At 53.1% G+C, this 23,452-nt stretch overlaps 1 protein-coding gene across 2 annotated transcripts in view; it reads left to right on the top strand.

Annotated features, from left to right (window-relative positions):
• The first annotated feature begins 215 nt into the window (after positions 1–215).
• MNT (MAX network transcriptional repressor) overlaps positions 216–23,452 on the top strand; it is a 46,395-nt gene continuing 23,158 nt past the window's right edge. The window contains exons 1-4 of one of the 2 annotated variants that reach the window (XM_082328467.1): positions 216–391; positions 16,179–16,755; positions 19,798–19,839; positions 20,567–20,678. In XM_082328467.1, coding sequence (XP_082184593.1) covers positions 319–391; positions 16,179–16,755; positions 19,798–19,839; positions 20,567–20,678 — 804 coding nt within the window. In that variant the 5' untranslated portion in view covers positions 216–318. The remainder of the gene's footprint in view (positions 392–16,178; positions 16,756–19,797; positions 19,840–20,566; positions 20,679–23,452) is intronic. The other variant, XM_082328468.1, reaches the window with a different exon arrangement.

The raw sequence follows: 23,452 nt of genomic DNA, 5'->3' as shown, positions 1-23,452 counted from the left end.
GAGCCGGTCTTCGCGGCCGCTCCGCGCGGCCGGCGGGGCCGCGGGGCCGCCCCCGCGTAGCGGCGGGCCGGGCCGGCCGCCCCGTCCCGTCCCGCCCCGTCCCGTCCGGGCGGCGCCCCCGGTTCCGCGCCGCGTCTTGCCGCCGCCCGCCGCGTAGTAGCGGGGCCGCGCCAGCGCCCGCCTGTTGTGTTTCTGTTGCCGCCCGCCATCTTGTCGCCAGCGCTGCTGCCGTCGGGGCGAGCCGCGGGGCGGCGCGGCGCCTGCGGCCGGGCCCGCGCGACCGGGGAGGCGGCGGCGGCGGCGGCCGGGGCCCGCGCCATGAGCATCGAGACGCTGCTGGAGGCGGCGCGGTTCCTGGAGTGGCAGGCGCAGCAGCAGCAGACCGCACGTGGTAAGGGGCCGCGCCGCGCCGGGGCCGCCGCCTGACAGCCCGCGGCCGGCCGAGGCGGCGCGGGAACGGGGGCGGGGATGGCGCCGGGCCGGCCGCGCCGGCACCTCGGGGGGATGGCGGCGGCGGCGGGGGGGGGAGGAGGAGGAGGGCGCGGCGGTGCCGGTGCGGGGCCCGGCCGGGGGCGGCTGCCGCCGCGCGGGGAAGTGACAGGGCGCGGGGAGGGGGGCGGGGGGGGCGGCGCGGCGCCGCCGCCGCGTCGGGGGCTCCCTGCGGGCGGGGCGGCCCCCGGGGGCCGCGGTTCCCCGGTTCCCCGGGCCGCGCCGGGGGGCGCCGGCCGCCCCCGCCCCTCCCGCGGGCGCGCCGCCGCCGCGCGCTGCGTGTCCCCGCGCCGGGGGGCGGGGCCGCCGCCGCCTGACGCCACAGGCGCCGCCCGCCACCACGTGCGCGCGGCCACGCCCCGCCCGCGCGCGGGGAGCCCCGTTCCCGCCCGGCCGCCCCCCCCCCCCCCCCGGCGGGGGCAGCGGGGCCGGGGGAGCCCCGCGGCGGTGTCCCGGGCCGCGGCCGCCGCCCTGCCGCGCTCCGCGCCGCTCCCCTCCCGTGCGCCTTCCTCCTCCTCCTCCTCCTCCTCCTGCTGCCGCCGCCGCCGCCCCCGCCGCGGGCGGCCGCCCCTCAGGGGGGCTCCTCTCGTACGGCAGCGCCGGGGCTCGGCGGCAGCGCCGTCAGCGAACGCAGCTTTTTGAGGAACGGTCGCCGCGGAGCGGTTTTGCTCCTTCCCGCCCGCCTGCGGCGAGGGGCGGTGGAGCCGCGCTGCAGCATGAGCTCAGTGACAGGAGCGCGTACCTGCGGCAGGAGCGGGGGGAGCAGCTCTTTGTGTGTCACTGCCGGGCTGCAGCTGCAAAGCCATTGTTTCAGTGATGAGTCACGCAGGAGACAGTGGATGTTAGGGAGCAAGGCAGCTCCCAGACGTGCAGGGGCAAGGGGGTTCCCGAATATGAAACAAAACCCGTGGCTTTACGGGCTGTGGTGGTCCTCTGTGCCCAGCCTGGCCCCGGCGCCCGGCCGAGGCGGGAGCGGGGGGTGACCGAGGCGGGAGCGGGGGGTGACCGAGGCGGGAGCGGGGGGTGACGAGCGCCCTGCCCCTGTTTTAAGCCTGTGACAATTTCAGCGCCTCGGACGAGCTCAGCGGCCGTGAATATTCGCAGCTCTGGGGCTCGCAGCTGGTGAATGGGCTCTGGGTACAGCAGAGGTTAAACGTTGGAGAGCTGGTATTAAGCAGGGTTGTTTATTATATCTTCTGCTGCTGGAAAAGATTTTAATTATTCTCCAGCTACCCCGCGTTACGAGAACCTTTTGTAAACTGATGCAACAAGTGAGGATCTGGGATACACGGGAAGCAGTGCTGACTGCCAGGCAGGAGTGACCTAGCTGCATCGTGCTGGGTAACCTCGGAAGGCAGAAATTATTTCTAAGCGGGGCGTGGGCAAGGCAATGCACCAAAAAAAAAAAAAAAAAAAAAGAAATTGGGCGGGCTTTGTAGTTAGAAGGAGCAGCGCGCAAGGATGCATGGAGATGCTGTTCTTGTACCAAAGCGCAACTGCAGGTAGGAGCTGCCTGGGTGAGCTGCGCGGCCACCGGCGCGGCGCTCCCGCGGTTGCGACCGGGCGCTTTGTGTTCTGCTGCGATGCACGCAGTTACCATTGCTGCTGCAACGGAGGCGTCGGGGCTGAACTGGCTGGCGGAGCAGCGGCGTCAGCGCAAACGTGGCTACTTCAGGGAAGTCGTGAGCACCAGGAAGATGTGTGGCATGAGAGGGAGGAGCCCGTCGCTTGAACTTTGGGTAACAGGAAGATGTCAGGGGAGAGCACAAGCAGAGAAATAGCTGGGAAAGGCTGTTTGGGCAACAATAAAGCGTTCTAGATTGGCTTCCTTCCCTCGCCTTCCTCGTCTCCTCCCCCCTCACATGCATGTTCAGAGAAGCTTTAGGGTCTGCATTACACCCACTGCCTAACTCTGGGGGCCAGTCTGGCCTTAAAATCAATCCAGTTTGGGAACAGCATTAGAAAATCGGAAATAAAACTGATTTAAGGCTGCCGAGTCGAAAGCTGACAGCGGTGCTGCAGGGCGCTCGGCCTCCGGCAGGAGCGCGGGACGGGAGCCGGCTCAGGAGTCCCTGCCGACGCGATGGTGAGCGTGGTCTGCGGTCGTTCCTTGTGGATCTGCCCAGCTGGTGTCTCAGGCTCTCCTACCAACCAGATGGTGAAATACTGTAAACGCTTAGGCTGTCGGTTTTTCAGACCTGGGAGTAGAGGAGGAAAAAAGTCTTCCATTTAGCCAGGCGTTCACCATGCTGTCTTTATGAGGAAGAAAACTGATACAAGGGAAAAACAGAAAGGTTTTGGAGAAAGGAGAGCAGAATGGCTTTGGGAGGGGAAAGGGATAAGGTACGGCTGGTCCCCTTTGTGGGGATTCCTGGAGCGCTGCGGTGCTCGCACGTGAAGACGCGGTGTGTGAGGCATAGCCGCTCGTGCTGCCTGCGTGGAGAGCACTGCGGCCGCTTCCCAGCTGGACAGAGGTGGTGGAGACCTGCCTCTGTGTGCGGTTCGTAACCGGGAAGGAGAGCTTTCTGAACAGAGGAGGTGCGGAAGGATTCCCTGAAAGCCGACAGCGGTTGGATCTTCACGTTCTCCGTGGTGGTTGGTAGTTACTGGGGTGCAGCTTGGGTGATCTCAAGCTTTGGGGAGTAGCGCAGGGTACGGCTGGTGGGAGAGCTCCGTGGGCTAACCTGAAATGAGATCACGTCCTTCAGGGAGCAAAGTGGTGTCTGCAAAGCTGTGAGATCGACACCTAGCCCAGCGCCTGCCCTCTCCTTCCGCATAGTGCCCGGTGCTCCCTGTGACACCGGAGGAGGCCGGTGGGGCGGCGGCGTCCCTGGCCGCCCACGTGCTGCCTCGTGCAGCGCGTGCCGCGTTTCGCAGGGCTGCACATAAAGCAGCACTCGGCTTTGGAGTCAGGTCCTGCCGTATTCATTGAGGTGCTGGTTTCCGTGAGCGTCCAAGCGCTTTCAAACCTGATACGAGTGCCGCAGACCGTCCCGTTTCCCTGGCCGTGACCGATGCCTTTGCTCTGGTCTGTTCATTTTCCAGCAGGTATGCGCGTGGCTTTTCCTGCTCCTTCAGCCTCTTCCACCAGTGGAAAATTAAACCACGTAGGCTTTGCTTTTCTTAATTTATAACCAGAGCAAGTCTTGTTCTGTGCCTTCAGCTCTCTTGAGGGCCGTTTATTGCTCTGGGGAGTTGTTTGCGGCCCTGTTTGGGTTTGGGCTGGGGTGCAGCCCTGCCGCGGGCCACTCTGACCCACCGCAGCGCAACCCGGCCGGCTTTTGGTGTGGAGCCTGCCCCGCCGCCAGCCTGTCCGCAGCGGTGTCGCTTCTTGTGTCCCTAGCTCGTCAGGCACTGCCTACAGTATGGGTCAAACCATGTTTGCAAGGTGTTTACCCAAAAGCCTGTTGAGTATTACAGATTATGTGCACTAATATTGCAGAGAACTTAATTTCAAATTGCTGAAAAAAAGCAAGAGTCTAAATACTTGAGCTTGAGGTGGACCCATAAGAGTAACAGCTTGATAGAGTACGGTACCGTCGTGGTCGAGACTTTGGGGCCAAAAAAGACTTCGGGATCCTTGAGTTGTGCCGTTCGTTAGTAAAGCTCAGTTCAGACTTCGCTAAAACACTTGCTGGAATTAGAAGGACGCAGCACAAGTGGTTGGTTGTTATCTCCCAAGTAAACTGGGAGCAAATGAAATGCAAGTAACAGACTAAGTTAGAGGGAATTGTATGCTTGTGAGTTAAACAACTACCCAGATAGATCTAATGATTTTTACATCTATAGAATCCTCACTCTTGACGACACTTCCACAACGTAAACATTTCTGCTATTTACTGACTTGTAATAGTGGGTTTTGGAGGCTCCTTTGCTTGTGTGCTCGTTGCACATCCCAGTTTGATCCTGTCGGTGTGCTTGGTTTTGCTGCATGCTTTGTGCTGGGCTTGTATGACTCGGAAATAGTTTCTTATAAATGCGTATGATGGATTTATGTAGATGTGCAGAGAGATGTAACGAAAATGAAACTTCAGTGGTTTGGCTCGTCATCCGTGCTCCTGTTTATACGCTCAGCAGACCCGTTCTCCTACACGATGACAAATGTTATGTAAATGATGATACTAGTAATAATTTTATTTGGAACTCATTAATTTGGGGGGGGGGACCAACAGGTTTGGGGGAGGTGAGGGGGATGGTTGATGTTATGCATTTCATATATTATAATATTGACACCCTTGGGAACGCAAACAATAACAGACACACCCTGGCCACGCACCGCGTTGGCCACATACTTCAGTGTTTCTGAATGCTTTGGGAGTCAGGATTTTGAAGTGCTCTTGTTTCGTCCACACCTGCGCTTTCGTGCTTCGTAATGTTGCTGCTGATAACCCTTTTTTCTGTAAACAAATGGCTCCCGTGCACGTAAATGCATATGTTTACACATGGGCAGACCCACAAACTGAGATCCTTTTTCTGTCTGTTGCTTGCAAACTCCAGAGATGTTTGACTTGAATTAGAGGGTGGCTGATTTCTTTGAATTTAGGTTAATCCAAGAATGTTTCATCATCTAAGAAAACAAATTTCTTTCTAATTGCAAGTAACTAATATTTGTTTTCTTAGGGTTTTTCCCATAGATATTCATCTACGACCCACTCAGCTTGCGCTCTCTGCTTTGCTTGATGCTGTTCAATTATGTTTATAGCCTTTCATTTTTTTGAACATTGCCAGCAAGGGTGGTGACCAAACAGTAAGCACGGTCCCGGCCTTTCCCATCTCATCTAACTGCCATTTTGGCACGCTTCTTAATTGCCTGGAATTGATAACAAGATGCGTGGTGACCAGAAGGATTTCCTCTGGCCGTAGTGCTGCCCACCTGGTGCTGAGGGGCGAGGAAGAGGAGCAGCTCGTGCCCAGCATCCGCGTTTCGGCGACGGCTTGGTGCTGTGGTCGGTGTGGTCCTCCTCCGTCTCTCAACAGATCCCATCAGTATGATGCTGAGACCCATCTCCAGAAACCACACGGGGCTTTTAGGCCAGAGCTGCCTTGTGCCTGGCGGCTCAGGATGCTCGCAGGCCCTCGGCGTCTCTGGGGGCACGTGGCCATGTCCTCAGTCATCGTTGGCGTGCTGCAGGCAGCACATCCATCTGGATTTCTTTCCGGGGAAGTTTAGTGTCTCCTGACAAGTAGTGCGGCATTTGTCTTTTCTAGAAAGGCTTCCAGGTACAGGAGAGCTGCGCTGCAGGCCCGGAGGACGCCGGTGCCCCATGGCAGGTGGGAACAGCTCTGCTGGACATGAACACGAGCTTCGCTTTCTGGAGTCTGCGTAGGCCTGCCGAAACCACAGAATAAACTGACAGCAGGCTGGCTTCTGCAAAATAATTGCCTCACGTAATCCTAACCTATCTTGTTACTCAGTGCTAGACTAGCCGTTGTGCTCACCTTTTCCTTTATTTTTTTTCCTTTTTTTTCCCTTCATGGTGAGTGCGAAGCTGGGGTAGGCAATCAGGCCTGGTGGTGGAGGATGCGGGAGCCACGCTGGCTGCAGCAGAGGAGCCCTGCCAAATCCGATGGTGTCTGCACAGTTCATCTCTCCTGACGCACTGAAGTAACTTTTTTATCTCGTTGTTTTGCGAGGCAGCGCTGCGTCGCAGGTCAGCAGCAGGGCTGGACGTTGGGGATCTGCTTTCCTTAACCCCGCTGATGCCTTTTTCTGTGCTGTGGGGCATGTCAGCTGAATTTTGTCTATAGAGTGCTGAACTTCCCAAAACCTGACAAAGCTATATAAACATGAAAACTTTTCCCCCCCCCCCCTTTATAAATTGAAGAGAGCTCTGATGCTCGCAGTGGTATCTTGTGGCAGTGAGTCCCACAGTGTAATTATATTCAATGTGTGAAAGGGTTTCTTTGTTTTTAACTTGTTGCTTTTCGGGTATTTGAGATAGGTATCGCTGAGGAGCGCGCTGGCTGCCCACCCTGCACGCTGGCCTGGGGGGTCGGGGCAGAGCCACACGTGCAGCTGCAGTCCGAGGGAAGAAGTAAAACTGCACAGAAGTTGTCCTTCATTTCCCATCTTCATCCCCTCCCGTCTTCTTTACATGTACAGGCATACGGGTGTGCTTAGAAAGGCAACGATAACACAAATGCAAAATACTGCATATAGAGTTTGCAGGTCTTCCTTGTCAAAAAAAAAAAAAAGCAAAATTCCCTTCCACTTGCCGATAAATTGTTTCACCAAGGGACATCAAAGCATTTTATAGTCCTTAGTTGAATTTTGCAGCACTTCTGAAAGGTCACAGGTGGAAGAGCTGAGGTGCGGGGATGCAAAGCGCCTGACCTAAAGCTGTGCCTTGATAAGGCGAGAAGTAAAGTGGAGCTTTCTGGTTCCCTGTCTCCGGTCCAGCTGGATGTGGAGGCTGGAGTATAGGAAGCCCCAGACTCGCTGAACATCCCAGCGTCTCCTGACTGGAAGCTGCCTGTGTTGCATTGTAGAGGATAGGACAGGGATGAGTAAGGAATGTTTTGTACTGAAATCGGGTTTGTCTTATTGCAGATGGTACAAGTGACTCAACTTGCTAGTTAAAGATTCCCTTGGGCTTTCCCTGTCCTTCCTTCGGCCTCTGATCTCTTCCATAGCAGCATCTGATAAAGTTGTTTCCTCTGTGTTTCTGCGCTCAGGGTTGTACATGAGAAGCGTGATGTACATCTGGTGGTAGCTCCTGAGAGCCTAGGGGTGGTGATAACCCTGCAGAAGGCGATGGATGTGCCATGTGTTAGCACGTCTTATGCCTGGTGTGTAACACAGGTGGTGCTGCCAGGAGCTGTACCTAAGTGCTGTTGCTGGTAATGGGATTCCCAGTGTCCCCGGGCAATGTGTTTGTATTTCTGTAGGTAGCAGAGGCAAGGGACAGAGACAGGCTGTCCGGAGTGACCTCAGCAAGGTACGCGGGAGCTGGTTCTGCTTGGGCTAGCGAGCCTGAGCTAGCGAGAGATGCTGGGAAAGAGATCAAACTCATTTTCCCTCTGTAGCACCCTCTCCCACCTTTCTAAAATCGCCTGGTATGAACAGGACCATCGAATTCGATGCCCACTGTATGAAATACTGGTCGCATTCTTGATTCCCTTTCCTTCATAGACCATTTTAGCTTGTTAGAAGTGCATCCTCGCTCATGAAGTCTCCAGACCAATCTCTGAGTATTTGTGCGGCTCAAAATACACCAGGTTTTCCTGCTGCAGCACAATTCAACCCCTCACGTCAGTGCAGTCACATCGCCACCAGCGAAGGTTTGAGAGGAGGCGGCGGCACCTCACGTAGATCAGTTGACGATCTGGGTGCTGTCAGGCAGGCAGAGCAGGTATCTCCCTCTGGAAGATCTCCTGCTACCAGCTGACAGCTTGAAGCATTCAAACAAGTCTGTCACTCTGGTTTTGATGAGCTTTGTTCTCTCTGATTAAAATTCCAATGGTCAAATGGCAGGATCTTGCGAGTGAGGACATGCTGTGGTTTTAGGTGTGATGTAGATTGAGCTCTTGTCGATTTGCGGGAAGCTGGGCGAACGAAGACCATAGCAAGTATTTTTGATGAGGAACGCACATCTAGTGTGTGCCTGGACCTCGGCAGAGGATGCGGTAGGTGCAAGGTTTTTGTCGTGAAGGTGGGCAGAACCGCAGGGATGCTGGAGGAGGACGTGGCCTGCTCCGAGAACCCGCTCCTCCTCTCGGGGTGCCGGCACGCTGACTCTGCGAGTTAGACCTTAACTTTGGGAAGAGCCTTGCTCTGTGACTGAGAGCAATGTCTGTGTGGATTCAGAGATGGCAGGGATAACTACCCTGGTGCGGCCAATTCGGGTGATCGAGGAAAGCTTCTGTGCATGGGTAGTGTGCTTTGATGGGCAGATACCCTTGGATTCACATCTCCGTTTCTTTTTCAAGTACAGGGATAGGATTCTGAAGGGTGATCTGCTCATTTCCATTCGTTTCCTTGAGAAGAGAGCTGACTAGCGTGAGCAGCCTGTGAAAACAACCCCTGGCACAGCCCTGGGGTGAAGGCGCAGCGGTGGGCTGTTGTTCTCCTCATGGGGATCGAGGAACATTAGTGAACTGATGTCGAGCAAATACGCTTACCTAACAGGCTGGTAACTAACCCACAGATCCGGTTGTGCCATGACTCAGCGTGTGACATGAAGTCATTTAACCTGTCTTTGCTTCGGTTTCTAGCGTGTGTAAAGTACAAACAGTGCGTTGTCTGACTTAAAAGAAGTTTGCAGACCGCTTGCATCCCAAGGGTCTGAGACCTGCTTGCGAGCGGTGGATGAAGTGGGGTCTCGGAGTCTCTTCTGTGGGCACATCAAGTGTCTGGGCTTTTTGTTTTGTTTTAAGAGTACATGGTTTGTTTATAATACTGTTTATTAAGTCAGCTCATGTTTACCATTCTTTTCCAAGCAGTACATTTAAAGTGCATCATCGTTCGCTGTGTTTCTGCAGACTTCAGTGTGTCACGCTGTCCCAGGGCCGGAGACAGCGGTGGGAGCAGGTGGGGTTGGATCCTGCCTGTCGTCAGTGCTGCTTTTTGCTCTGAACTGCGACACAGAAGCTGTTCAACTTGCAAATAACAGCTTATCAGAACACGTCACTTTGTCTCCTTATTTCTTAAAAATGCCGATGCCCAACGGAAGAGCATTGAGACAGCATCTCGTATAGAAACAGCTCTGCTGGTGGTCTGCCGGGTGAAGCTCCTCAGACGATGGAGCAGAGTCAGGAGTCAGTCGTGTGCTGCTGGTGCCCACTCCGCCTGCCAGAGCCAGGGCTTTTCTGCATTTTATCCTGAACTCAGCAGAAAGGTGCCGCAAGGGTTTTACACCAGTCCGGTCTGCCAAGCGTCGGTGCTGCAGCAGAGACAGCGTGCGGCGTGCTCGGCACCTTTACGGCTTGAAGGCACTGGGGTGGTCTGTGTATATATAAGGCTGTCCACGACGGTTGTATTTTTTTAGCACTCTTGATTGGTTTACTTTTCCTTTGTAGTACTGCTAAATCCCGTCCCTTTATTTCTTTCTTCTGTCCGCTAAGAGTTAGTTGTGACTAAAATGCAGCTAAAATGACTATCTGGAGCTGATTCAGGGTTTCAGTTAAGCACTGGAAAAGCCAATTAAAGCACAATGTCAATTATCCCTAGAGATTTGAGAAGCTGTTGCTTTGAGAAACGTCTGCCAGGTATTATTTAGTTATGGTTGATTCTTCTTTGGGGCTTGGGAGATGAACGACAAGATTTCTTGAGGGTCTTTCCCACCTTCCTTTCCGCGTTCCAGGAGCCGCGATGGTTTTGTTGAAGGGAAATACTCACTTCCCCGGCAGCCATCTGTCTCCGTAAAGTAGGAATAAAGCATGTCTGCACCCTTGATTTTATCAGGCAAGAGGATCATCTTGTCATTTCTCTAATTTATTTCAGGTTTGGATACTGAGGTCACTTTGATTTCTAAGAGTTACAGATAAGCCCGTCATGCTGAAACCACTAATGGCCTGTATTGGTTGGTGCTGAGGAGGGCTAGTTTATGTGAAGGCTGATTTTCCTTTGCTTTTACAGATATGACATAAATATGTCATCATCCTCTGGCTGAGAAAGCAGAGATTCAAGTCTTTGTGTCATTAGTAGTGAATGGTGACATCGTCTGCAGATAAGGTGTGAAGAGTGTGCGGTGTGCCGGTGCGGTGAGGATAGCTCAGCTCAGGTGGGAGCCAGGGTCTTTAAAACCCTGAAATTGAAATCCCAGGACGGCTGGCTTAACTCTCACTCCTCCGGACTATATCACAAGCTTCTGATTTCTAATCATGAAGCATTTCAGTATCCTTTGGGAATAGCACGCTTTGAAAATGCAGTTTAGTCTTTAAGAATACAGTGTTTGTGGCCTGGTCTGTGTTAATGGGAAGGGAAATGGGGCATCTTGGTAGCGGGCTGAAATCTGAACGCAGCACCTAGATGAGCAGCAGCACGTGAGCGGTCTCATCGAAGAGCTGTCGGGTGCCTTGCCGCCGGCTCTTTCCCGCGGTCTCACTGGTGAGGGCCTGCTGCAGCCGCCGGCACAGCCGGGAGCCCGGCGGGCTTCGGGGAGAAGTGCTGTGTCCCAGGGCTGCCGCGTTGCTGATGGAGAAGCAGCAGTGTGAAGGGATGGACACTCAACAGGGGCTTTAGCAAAGACGGGAGAGAGAAGTTGGGCTTGTGTTGTGCTGTTCTCAAGCAAAATTCAGCGCGGCTCAGAGAAAGGGGTCACAATTTTAAAGCGATCTCAGTCCTCCAGCTTGTTTCTAGGCACTTGAAAGCGCCAGCGGCTGTTTGCTGGCCTAGCCTCTTGTGTCAGCAGCCTTAGTTATGACTCAGAGTTAGCCTGGCTCAGGCGGAGCGCTGCTGGTCTCCAGTCCTGCTGACGCGGTTCTTATCTTCCCTTTCCTGTTCTCCCCTGCGGAGTTTGGGACCTGCAGAAACAAAAACCAACCTTGAGCCTGCCCTTCCTCTCAGCGTGGCCGTCCCCCTCCCCAGGTGCGGCCGGGCCGGCCTCGGGAATGGAAATAATCTGCAGACTCTTTCTGTCCCCATCACATTCCTGGTATGAACCAGGAGTGATCCCGCGGGTGGTGCTGCTGTAGAACCGGTGTGAGAGAGATCCAGGGCCTCTTCTCCAGGTCTGTTCATGGTGTGCAGTAGCTCCAGAAGCATTGAATCATTCAGAGAAACACTTCAAATATTCAGAAAAATTATACTACAGAACTGCCATTGCCTAACTGTTCATGAAGTTAAGGAACGTTCTCTCTCTGTACCGGGGAGGGACATTTAAGCATACGTAGAGGTAAGATGCTTGATGATGCAAAGGCACATGCCATTGATAAATTCTGAGTACTGATAGCGTCCCTAGTACAAAATAGGAGCGTTAAAAAGGGCATTAAAATATTGTAAAGGCGTGCTCACGCAGTGCCCTTGCAGCGCGACTTGGGCGGGCGGCTCGGTGACGTACCCTGGCCGCTGCCGGGCCGCGCTGCTGGCCCAGGAGGCACGTGCGGGTCTGCCTGCACGGCCGCTCGCTTCGCTGGCAGCGCTTGCCGTTACAGATGGGTGGCATTTCCAGGGCAGGCAAAAGGGAGGAGATAAATTTAAACCCAGCAGATTATTAGGTAACAAAGTTAAGAATGCCTGTTGCTGTGTATTCCTGGACCATCAGGGTCCTAAAATAGCACCAGTCCACCGGTCAGGAACGCTGACCCTGTTTCTGTGTCCTCCTGTGACAAGGTTTGCTGTTCTGCTGTTGCTGCTGGTGTTGCTGTTGCCTTCCCGTATGGCGTACCGCCTCGCCGGCTTGGCCGGGGAGCGGAGGTCCCCCCGCTCTCGCGACGTGGGCCTTTTGGCAGGCGGTGGTGTGGGCAGGGTGAGGGGCCTTGTCCCCTCGTGCCTCGGTTGTGGTGCCAACCCCCTGAGGGTTCGCAGGGCTGGATCGCTCCCTGGATTCATTCAGTCCGCGGTCCCTTTTATGAGAGCGTCAAGAACGAGTGGAAATGACACGTGATTTTGGCGTGCACCTTCTGGCTCAGCTGTCCCTCTGAGCCCAAGAAAATGCCCTAAGCCTTGCCTGCTTTTTCCATGCTGGGCTCGCAGAGGCTCATGTCCGGAGCGCGCTGCAGGTGCAAGGATGAGCCACGCGCGTGTCTGAGCGCGCGGCGCACTGTCGCCGTTCATTGTTGTTACCTGTGTCTGTGAAGGAAAGCGGGTGAACTTACTTCATATGGAAAACCAAAGAGCCCTAGGGGCCTTTTTTAAAGCGTGTCTTGAGTTTGTATGCAAGGTGTGAGTGCAAAGTGAGCAGGAGACAGAGATCTTCGTAGCTCGGTGGGAGTGTTTCTGTCCTGAAGGCGTGTGTCTGTTAGGAGGAGATGGCTTAGAGACCCTTCGGGCCTCTCGGTGGCGGGAGGGGTTGGTAGCACCGTTCCTTTTTGCCTGTGGATGAGTCAGACGCAGAGGACAGTGGCTAACTGGTGTCAGATTTTGGCTAAAAAAAATTCTTGAAATAAACTCTTTAGCTCAAGGGAGCTCAAGATTTGCAACACCAAAGGCCTTGTTGGCAGCTTGTCAGCAGCCCCAGGGCTGCACCTGCTTCGCAGAGACATTTACATAAATATTTCTGATCTGTAATGCACGCTTGTAACCTTACTTTCCTGTTCTCTTGGCTTCCTCGATGAATGAAAATTACTTGTTGTAGGAATTTCACTGCCAACTCCCGGTCGTGCAGTGGAAGGCATTGCCATCGGTGCAGACCTCAGCTGCAGGTCTCCTTTCTAGGTCCTCGCTATCGCGACGTTAGCTCCAGAAGCCAGCGCAGGAGTGAATTCAGCATGGGCAGGTTCTGCTGTTCTCATCAGACCTCGAGCAGTGCCAGGAGCTTCCAGTAATTGACTTCTTTGCTGCTGCCCTCCAGTCCGGTGCAGTTTTACGTCTGGGTGGAAGCTGTGCGGTCTTTTTGTCCGGCGTGTGCCTGGCAGGGGCTGGCGCCGGGTCGGCGTCCGGGACGCTCTCCCTCTCCCAGAGGCCAGCTACCTGTGCTGCCCCGGCGCTGGCTGCGTGGCCGAACACGCACACAGAAAACACGATTAGTCAGCAGGTCACCGGGGTTGAATTTCCTCGTGCGTCCTGTGCCAGGGCCATCGTGTTGCCTCTGGCTGCAAACCAAGCAGCAAAGTGGAGCAAACGAATTGCAGACAAAGGGCTTTTATTTATTAGTTATTAATGTTGTTCAATTGAACCAGTCTGAAAGCATTGGTAGCTAAGATTTATGCTCTTTACTTCAGGGGATTCCTGCTGGGGTTTTTGCCACCCTGCCCTGCTGTACTCCTTCCTTTAAGGAAATGTTGATAATTACCCTGAAGTATTTTGAGAAAATACAGAGAATACTGCATCAGACTCTGAGCTTTTGTTTAAACAACCTCACATTTTGGAGTCGGTCAGATCTTGAGCTCACTTACCTTCCTACTTGGAGCTACGAGGAGTTGAATTAAAATTTTAGATTTGAGTCTCAGGCAACCATGGGAAAAGTGCTCTTTGGATGTGAAATCCTTGCAGGTGACCGAATTTCACACAGTGCCTTCCCAGGTGCCTCAGGGTCAGAAACCGGAGATGCAGCCCTGGTGCTGGAGCCGAACCCAGGTGTTGCTTTCTCCTCGTGTAGGTGCTGGACAGTATTTACCCGGTCAGCTGGGTGCTTGGCCTCATTCCTGGTCTCATGAGGTGTGTGTTTGGGCTGTTGCTGCAGCCGAGTGTTGAACTAGGGCTGCTAAGGTTTGCAAGGTTTGAAGTTCCCCTCCTTCCCCTCTCCGCCAGCAGGTACGGTGCCGGGCTGCCTTCCCTGAAGCTCGCGCTGCGCGTCCCTTCGGGCACTGCTCGCTGGCCTCCCCTGCTGAGGGGTCTCGGACGCTCTGCTGCAGGCCTGGTGTGGCTCTGGACAGGGTTGTTCGGGCAACCAGCGAGCAGAGTTGGGTCAAAGTCCTTTAATGAAGGTTGGAGGAAATGCAGCACATGCTGCAGAAATCCCGGGAACTTCAGGAAATCGCGTCGTCAGTGAATCGGGGACAGCGACGCTGCGTGGTCACGTGTACCAAGGTCATCTGGAATCGGGAGTAAAAGTTTTGTTCCCTTTATTGCGCTCTGTTGCTTTTGCACTACACCCCTCAAAATCAGAAGCTGGGTGAGAAAGTACCCAAGCAGCGGCAGGGCCCCTCGGGCGCTGGGGAAGGACTGGGCAGCTCCACAGCTCGTGAGGTTGCCTTACTGGGGGTCCGTTTTCCTCTTGTTCCACTTGTTGTATTTAATATAGCTTCTTCTTGAAGATAACTGGGGGTTTGAGCGTAACCTGGTAATTCCAGGTTGCAGTATACATGCTTTTCTATCAAATTTCCTAAAGATACACTCCAGCGTTTAGGTCAAGCCCAAGCTTCTCCTGCGAGCAGGCTCTTTTGGGATGTTTCTTAGACATCTGAATCCCCTGATATTGGCCACTATATAAGACAGGATACCAGACCGTATGCATCACTTCTCTGATTCCTTGCCTGATGAAGTAAGGGTTTATTTTCCAAATATTTGTATATTACTGTGAAGAAATCATAGCTCTAGGCATGCTGTTGGTGCACCATTTTTTGTTGCAGCTCCTTGGAGGCTGTCAGGAATGAGATCCACTGACCTTCATGGACGGCGGGTTTGGAGATACTCGATTAAGGCTGTGAGATGTCTAGATGCCAGGGCCACTGGCGCCACAGGACTTGTATAAATAAATTTCATTTGTGCTGTGTTCACACAATTGAAGCCGGAGACCTGGATCGCATTTAATGAGGTTTATTTTGCTAGTCAGGCCACACGGATTTCATTTACTTTGCCTAGTGTTCTAAAAACATATAGGAACGTGCGCACATCAAAGCTAAGCTTAAGAGCTTGAATAAAATCCCCAGCAGTAAAGAAGTGCCCTGACGGGTTTGTACCAGTGTGAAGTCCATTGAGCTAAGATTTACACTTGATAGTAAAAAATACAGGGTATTTTAACCTAAGAAGCCCGCCCTGCCCTGCATGGGTGGTTGGTTATGACCAGCTGCAGTCCCGCGGCTGCTGTTTATCTCTCGGCCGTTGGGTGTCCTGGGTCAGTGCTGGGAGAACTGGGAGCGGGGGACGCCTGGCTCACGAGGTTCCCGTCTCCTGCACGCTGGCTCTAGTTCAGGAGGCGATCCTGAAATGCACGTTTTTTTCCCAGGATGCTGTTATCGGGGCTGGTCTCCAGGCTTGTCCTTACCTCCCTGGAAGCGAACGTCGGCGTTGTCCTGGGGTTTCACAGGGCCAGGGCGGGCTCCTTGGTTAAATGCTCAATAGCTCTTTGCCAATTGAAAAATAGAAAAGGAAGAATTGAAAATGTTTTGTTGTGGATTGATTGCTTCTGCTGTACAATAGAGTGCAGTGATGTGTTTACACACAGACACAAGCAGGGAGGGCTTTGGGAAGGTGATGTAGAAGAAAGCATTGCTTGGGGTGCTGAGTCCATCCCTGCAGGCTTGCACGAGGGACTGATCCTGCACCTACACTGGACCCCTCCGAGGAGCGGGCACAGGCTCCCAGCCGAGTCCTGCCACGGCTCGTGAAGGTCCGTTAATCTTGTTCAGCTCAGTAATGTTTGCCCTTGGCAGAAAGGCCTTGCGATTTGTGGGTTTGGACCTTGGGAGTGGGAAGCGACTGGATCAGGCCGTTTCTCTCCACGCGGTGCTGGGACGAGGGAGAAGGACGTTGGTTGGGTGATGTCTTGCTTTTCCTCTGCTGCTGCCATCGTGGCGTCCCCGGAGACGCCGGGGTTGCTGCGAACGGCGGAGGAGGCAGGATTTGACTCGGCAGCTTGGTTTCAAGGGCTGAACCTGGGGGCAGCACGTGGTTTACATTTAAACAGTCCGCGCTGGAGTGAAGGGGCAGCGAGCGGAATGTGCAGCGTGGCTGGGCCACAGGATGGATCTCCAGGGGCGCAGGTCCTGCCGTGGGCTCGGGCGTGCCGTGGGCCGGGCCACATTACCCCCAAGGCCTCTGCTTCCCTCTCAGGAACGCAGGCGGTTAGTCACCAGCCTGGCAAGAGGCCTGTGGATGGGGAAGGTCAGGGAAGCGCCATTAATAACTGTCGGTGTTTCTCTTTCAGAGGAGAATGAGAAGCACGAGAAGCTCCGCCTGGAGAGGGAGCAGGAGCAGAAGGCGGCCGGCAAGGCCAGCGTGCCACGGGCGAACAGTGCCGTTCCCCCAGAGGAGCCCCGGAGCGAACTGCTGGTGCCCATCTCCCCCCCAGCCCCGGCCCCCCCACCGCCCCCACCCCTGGCAGCCCCCATTTCAGTCATTCCCATCCCTGTTGTCACCAGCCCGCCCCAGCAAGCAGCCCAGACCACCCTGTCCCCGCCACTCGTACAACGCCACCAGCCCCTCGTAAGCACTCCCAGTGTCACTAAGGAAGCATCTTCGGTTGCGCCGGTCATCCAGAGGCCGCCGGGCCCGCTTCTGCCGGACGGAAAAGCTGCTACACCCCCGTCGGGCAGCCCGAAGCAGCTCCAGCATTACGCGGCGCCGGTCCTGGCCATCTCCCAGCACCATGTGGTTCAGCAGCCCATCCAGCCCCAGCCTCACCAGCCCCTGCAGCACCCGGGAGCGCCCCCGCAGCTCGGTGCTCTGAAGCTGGCTCCAGCAGAAGACACAAAACCAAATGAGCAGAAGAAGAGACCTGGAGGGTGAGTTCACCTGGGGTGTGGAGGCTTCTGAGAGGGACCAGACAAAAGTGATACCGAAAGCTGCATCAACCTGGAGCAGCTACTGCTTTTGCAAAGAGCTGTCAGATCAGAGATACCAAGATCCGTGGAAGTTTGGATGTCTGCTTGGTTTTTTGATAGCAGGGTTTCTTAGCTTGATGTTTTTTGTTTTTCCTCCCTGACTACACACTGTAGGATTCTGTACAAGGATTTCTTTTTCCAAGCCAGAACTGTATTGGGAAGCGAGTCCCAGCGCTGCCTGTCTGATCTCAGGTGGCATCTGGTATTATGTTTGGCAAAAGATCTCTGCTTATTCTGGTCAGGGAAATCGTGCAGCAATGCTGCTTGCAGGAACCTTCTTGAAAACTGGGATGTGATCTGGGAGGTTTTATTTCCCAGGACAGAGATCTCCTTAGCTGCTGTTTCAGTTTCTTAGTGCTCTAAGTGCTAAGGGCCTCCTGCTTGTTCAAAACTCCTGCAGCTGGAAGGGACTGAAGGCTGTTTAATCTGTCCTCACCCTCGGACAGGACTTGTGACTCTGATGTTGCTCCAGGTTAGTGTTTGTCTAACTTGTTCTTAAGGACTTTGGCTGGTGGAGACTCTGTCTTCTCCTTAGTTGGTTGTTTCCAGACCTCAGTATCCTATTAAGCAGTCTGGTATTATTCCTCATGGACTGGGAGAACAAATCGTTCCCTTCTTTGCAGCAAGCTACTACCTGTTTCCCTTGGCCCCTAAGTCTTCCTTCCTGCAGGATAAATGACCTGGATCTGTTCAGTCTTTCCTCCTGGGCCGCGGTGCCCAGACCTCTGACTGTTCTCCCGACTGCCTGCAGCTGGTAGATAACTGTTTGCGGTGGTGTTTAAAATGGTACGGTAATCCCACGGAGGCTGGGCAGAAAGTTGCTCTGTGCGTCTTGCCTGTTCAGTGCAATAAAGCAAAATAAAATATAAATAAAGCCCTGGTTTCAGGGCAGGGGTGGGGATCTGGTCAGGCGTCCAGGGGAGATGCTGCTAGACGAAACGCCGGCCGGAGCCCCTCTTGCTGTGCAGCGAAGCAGCGGCAGCCTTGTCCCGCTCCAGCGTGGCTCAGGCTGCCGTGCTGAGATAGACCCAGCAGAGCTGGAGGCCCTGCTGGTCGCCCCGGTTCACCCAGCCTGAGCAAGTGCCAGCAGAAGAGACAGACAAACTGCCATCCTTTCCGGGCCAGGGACCTGCTTGGGAGAAATGTTTCAGCCAGGTCAAAATCTGGCCTTGCCTTTTGCTCCCTCCTGGATGGAGCTCAGTATTTTGAATGTATCAGAAGGTCAGGACGTGGCAGTTCACTTTCTTTTCCCCAGGTCCTCTGGTCCTTACGGCGTTTGCTTTGAGCTGTAATGCAGAACCACCGTAACCCCGTTGTGAGAGGAGCACGAGCGCAGGGCTGTGAGTTGGCACTGACCTTTCCCGTGGGCGGCCTCCGTGCAAGGAGCCGTAGTTTCAATATCATGTGGAGGGAGCGGGACGAGATGCAAGATGTAGTGGACAAAACGAGGCTTCATAGTATCCTTTGGGATGTAGAGATCCCAAAATGCATAGAAGGAAACAGCGAAAGTAACGTAGATAAGAATTTGTAAAGATGACGGCCTTTGTAAAACGCCAGTATAATTCCTCTAAGATAGACTGTGATCTTTAGAGCTCTGCTCAGCTGCAGAAAGGATGCGTATATTTGTGCTTTAATCGGGCGAACGTGTCACTGGCGTTGGTGTGTGGGTTCAGCCAGGTGTAGAGGGGGTTTCTGATGTCCTGGGGGTACCAGCGAAGGCGGCGGGGGGCTTTGCTGTCCGAGCAGCGGCTGTCCCGGCAGCAGGCAGCGGGGTGGCTGCGGCTGCGCCAGCAAACTGCTCTCGTGCCATCGCGCCAAGCTTTGCTCCCGGGAAGCCGGGAGGGCTGTTGTCCCGGTGCAAAGCGCAGCGTCACTGCTGTGTCAGTGCCGTAATCAGAGCATTTTACTGTGCAGGATTTCTAAAGCTCTTGGCATAGGCACACCAGAAAAATACCTGTCTGATGCTGAGCAAGTTGCAGAGGTTTCCTGAAGTGCATTTTGTTGGGTTACCCCAAGGTGCGTGCTCCTCGTCTCCCCAGAATTGCTCCTTTAGATGTAAGCACAGAGAAGATGTCTTTTTCAGCTTGTAAATATTTGGTGGGAAAAGGCTGTCAAATATTTGTTTTTAAATACCTGAATGTTTATTAAATATTAACATACCTCCCGAAATGCTCGCTTCAATGGCGGTGTATTTGCAGCCAAAGGCAAATAATTACTTTGCATAGTGTATAGAAGATACTTGACATCTCCACGTGTCTACTAATGTACTTTATCACCACTGTAGCTGAAAAACTAAGATAACACGAATTCATTTGGCTTTTCCTAAAAGTATTCCTCTGATTGGGAGGGTGGGGACAGAGCAGAACCCCCAAAAAACAGAAGCTCGCCCTGGTTCTTCCTTTAGCAGTGACTGGAGGATTCCTGGATTACTTCATTCCATATTTATGCTCAGCTGTGTTATTTCAGGCACAGTAAAAATCTAAAGCGGTTTGAAGTATGTCTGCCAAGTCCCGTACACTTTAATTTGAAACTGCATAAATCTTATCCCACTGGAGTGTAGGCGTAGATCAGCAATGGGTCAGAATCGGGGCTACCTAGGACTGTATAAATACATACAATTCATACTTGGTGTCTTGCCCCGGTGTCGATAGTAGCCGTGTCTGTGTATACATACACACATCCTACCTGTTTGTATCTTGCGTGCAGTATATGCGTAATGCTTGTCCCATCCAATATGCATGGAATGTATGGATTTTATCTTGATAGAGGATAGGTAGAAATATATATGCAACTAATATTAAAACAGTGATATCTGAACACCTCTATTGCTTTTTAATATTTACCTGTATATCCTAGACACACACACACTGCTGAAAGTACAGGCTGAATGGCAGTAGTTTTAAACCTGACACTGAGTTTATCTTTGTTCTGTTTGGGTTACAGGGTTGGGACCAGGGAAGTACATAATAAATTGGAGAAGAACAGGTGCGTAGAAAGCCAGGGGTTTGATTTTTTTTTTTTTTTTTTTTTTTAAATTAATTCCCCTTTTTTTTGGCCTATAGTCTGTCAATATTTGTTTGGCTTTGGCGTTTTTTTGTTTGTTCGTTTGTTTTTTTTTTTTTAACAAATAACCTGAACAAAATTCTTAGTGACTTTTAATGAATCTTGCAGTATTGCTTTGCTTTCTTACAGCTCAATTCTGCATCTCTTGCTTCCCAGTGTGTTTTACTTAACTGCATAATTGCATTACAATAACCTTGCAAAGCCCTGATCCCGCAAAGTAAATCCCCACGTGCATAACAGTGTAATTTCTCTTTTGATTTAAAGTAATAAAATAGCCAAGGTCAGGGGTCAGTGTACAGTGTGAATACAGAATAAAGACCAGTTTCTGATCCAGAACTCTTAAGTCTAACTAGCTAAATTGGAAATACAGTGAAAGTGGAAGCAACAGCACAGGGAGATGAGAGATTTCATTTAAGATTGCACAATGGTTTCCTAACAAAGCTGGGGCTGGAATCCAGGCATGCAACCCCGTAGTCTTTCGGCTGGATTGAGCTGGTTCAGCTGCGAGCACGCAGGTAGTCTCCGTGACTGCTATGCACATGTGTAAGTGCTTTGCTGGATTAAGGCCCAAATTAAGTTCTAGCCTTCTGCTAAATTGATTTCTGGTGTGTGCTCCCACAAGCTGACGAAGCACCTGTGTTTTCTTTAGACGTGCGCATTTGAAAGAATGCTTTGAGACATTAAAACGCAACATCCCCAACGTAGACGACAAGAAGACCTCAAACCTCAGTGTCCTAAGGAGTGCCTTGCGATACATCCAGGTAGGTACAGCGCTCGGTTACTGTTGGCTGTCATTCAGCGCTTCGTCTGCTGAAACCTGAGAACGGTGCTAACTTTGCTTAAACCAAGTTACTTATCTTTTTCCTGTAGTGCAAAGGAAAAAGGGGAGAGAAAAACTCCTGTTCCTCCTTCTCCTCCCATGTGAGCGTAGTCATTTATAAACTCCAGATTTCCAGAACATTTGGATTTTCTAGGAGCACTTGCTTCATGCACTCTCCTTATACTAGAAGTTCCTGGTTAACCACAAGTCATTCATACCAGTGATGGTGATGCAGTGAATGGATAATTCAGATGGTCTTAAAGAGGGACATCCAGGCTGTATAAACTTAAGCTGCTCCTTTTTGGACTAAGGTGAATTTTAATCCCTATGTTTTGTGGAGGTTTTCTGTTTGCCTAACCAAAACAGACAGACTTCTGTGAAGGTTTGGAATGTCTCAAATTTGTGATGAGATGGAGATGTAAGTACGGGTCATTTGCTTGGATGCAGGGAGAGACTGGAATTGGGGGTTGCAGGGTGAAGCCCTAGGTGGATGGGAGACCGAGAACGAGTCTGGGAGAAAGTAAAGGTAAAATTCAGTTGTGGTGTTTGCAGGTTGAGTGAAGCATTAGTGTTTGCTTATTTAATATTTGTAAAAGTGGTTAATGGTAGCACACAATTGTCCTCTGTGACTGTGAAATCAATAGCATGGAATGCAATTAAAATTCATCTGGAAAATGGAAGAGTTGCTAAATTTATAGTGCAAATGAAGAGAGCCAATAGACTTCATACACTTTGGCTGGAATAAAGGGTGCTGAGGACTGTTCACAGTGGGCTTTTCCACAGTAAAGCATCGTCTTTTTTCCTTGCTTGCTTCCCATTTTCCTCAGGCTCTCTCAAATACCTTTTCATTCCGATGTTCAGAAGTACTGGACATTGAGTACTTGCATCAACTTTACTTTGGAGAGTCAGTAATTACTCAGCACCTTTCAGAGTCAGACGAGCTCAGCCCTTCTCATTAGCCTTCACCGGTGACTTCCCTTGGAGAACCTTTGGTTGGGGCAAATTCTAACGGTACCCAGCCGCTGGAGGATGGCAAACAAAAGGAAAAAATCTATGTTGCTTAAAAAGGTCATTTTTGGAGGTGTGGTTGTATTGCAGCCTAATGGGCATTAGAAAAGATGTGAGCCTTTCGTTTGCTTTCAGGCAGGCTGGTGTCGGTAGAGATGAGGTTCCATTAGCGGTAAGGGAGACGGAGCGATCTGATCGCCCGCTCTCACGTTCGGGATTTGAGTCCGGAGTCAGGATGTCACCAACGGAGCTGTTTCTGGCGTGGTAGCTGACGCTCTGTGAATATTGATACAGGTGCAGACCTATCTGTGAGCAGACTCTGCTTCCTGGCAGCATTTTTATTCTGTGCTTTTAGAAGACAGCTTAAAACTCTCTTTGGGGATGTCGGTGGGGATGGCTGATTCTTCCTCTCCCTATTCTCTGGATCCGTTGTGAAATGCTTTGAGGCTTAGACACAATGCAGTTTTGTGCTACCTACAGGTGTATGTACCAACATCTCCGTAAATTGCTAGGAATTAAACTCTTGTCATGTCCTCTTAGAAAGTGTAAACTACTTTTACGATGATCCAGAAGGTATTCACGGATTCAGAACCACGTTTCGTTTCCTTTAGGTTTCTGCCACTCAAGGTCCATTTCAGTGCCGCCTCTGAATTGCTCTTCCCAGCATGGATCCATTCTGGGAATCAGAATGGCTGGGATCAGGTCTGTCGACCCGGCTGCCCCGGTGTGCCCGTGCTGTTCTGCGTGCCCACCGTCTGGGGCTGAAGGGGGGCTCTCAGGCTGATGTAATTGCAGTGTATTTAATTATTCAGTGAAGTGAAAATGCAGAAGTTCTGATGGGTAACGTCACAATATTTGCATCCCGGCGTCAGGGACCGTCACACTGTAGGTTGCTGTATCTGTAGATGTCCGGTTTACCTGCTGCGCTGCCTGCGTGCACCACAGCCTTTGTGGCTTGCAGGAGAAACTGCTGAGGAGACTCCTCTCAGGTGCGCGGTGCCGGTGGGTCAGAAACTCCCGGCTTCCCCGTTCCCTCTGGGCTGGCTTCGGGGAGCGCAGGGAGCAGCCCTCAACTTCTCCTGCCAGTTTCAGTGCAGAGAAATTGAACTCTCTTGTCCAAATGTCTCTCCTGTCCAAACGTCTCTCCAGCTTCCCGCTCGCAGGTGGCCTTAAGGGTGGTGGAGCTGGTTTTCTGATGGACACACGGGGTCGGGGCGGCGCAGGAGCCCGGCACTGAGCCGGGTGGGAGGGGGGCCAGGGCGCAGGCGGCTGGGAGCCGGCAAGCTGCAGGTGGGGTGCAGGAGGTGTGTGCAGGAGCAAAACCCGACTAAGCCCCAAGGCCATGGAGTGCCGCAAAGGAGAGCTGCCCCGTCACCTGTGATGGCCCGAGGGTGGCCACAGCGCTGGGACAGGGCCAGCCCGCACGCTGCCTCCGTCCGTCTGTCTGTCAGTGGGGCAGCGCTGGGCTGGCGCCGGCAGAGGGGAGGAGGCGGGTCGGGTCGGTCAGCCAGCCTGCGGCCGGGGCGATCGCCTGCCATGGCGGCAGAGGTCACGGCGACCTCGGGTCTGTCCCGGCCGCCCGCCCTCCCCTCCGGCCGGGAGCTCCCGTGCCAGCGTCCATGTCCATGTGTGCAGCGAGCACATGGTGAGCGCCAGCCCCTGCGTGGCGGGACTGCCCGCCCGTGGCGGCCGGCGAGCGAGCGGCGG

This window comes from Platalea leucorodia (genome assembly GCF_965183815.1).
Source record: "Platalea leucorodia genome assembly, chromosome: 16".
Taxonomy (NCBI): domain Eukaryota; kingdom Metazoa; phylum Chordata; class Aves; order Pelecaniformes; family Threskiornithidae; genus Platalea; species Platalea leucorodia.
Note: the sequence above shows the minus strand (reverse complement) of the source record. Positions and strands in the feature narration are given on the sequence as shown.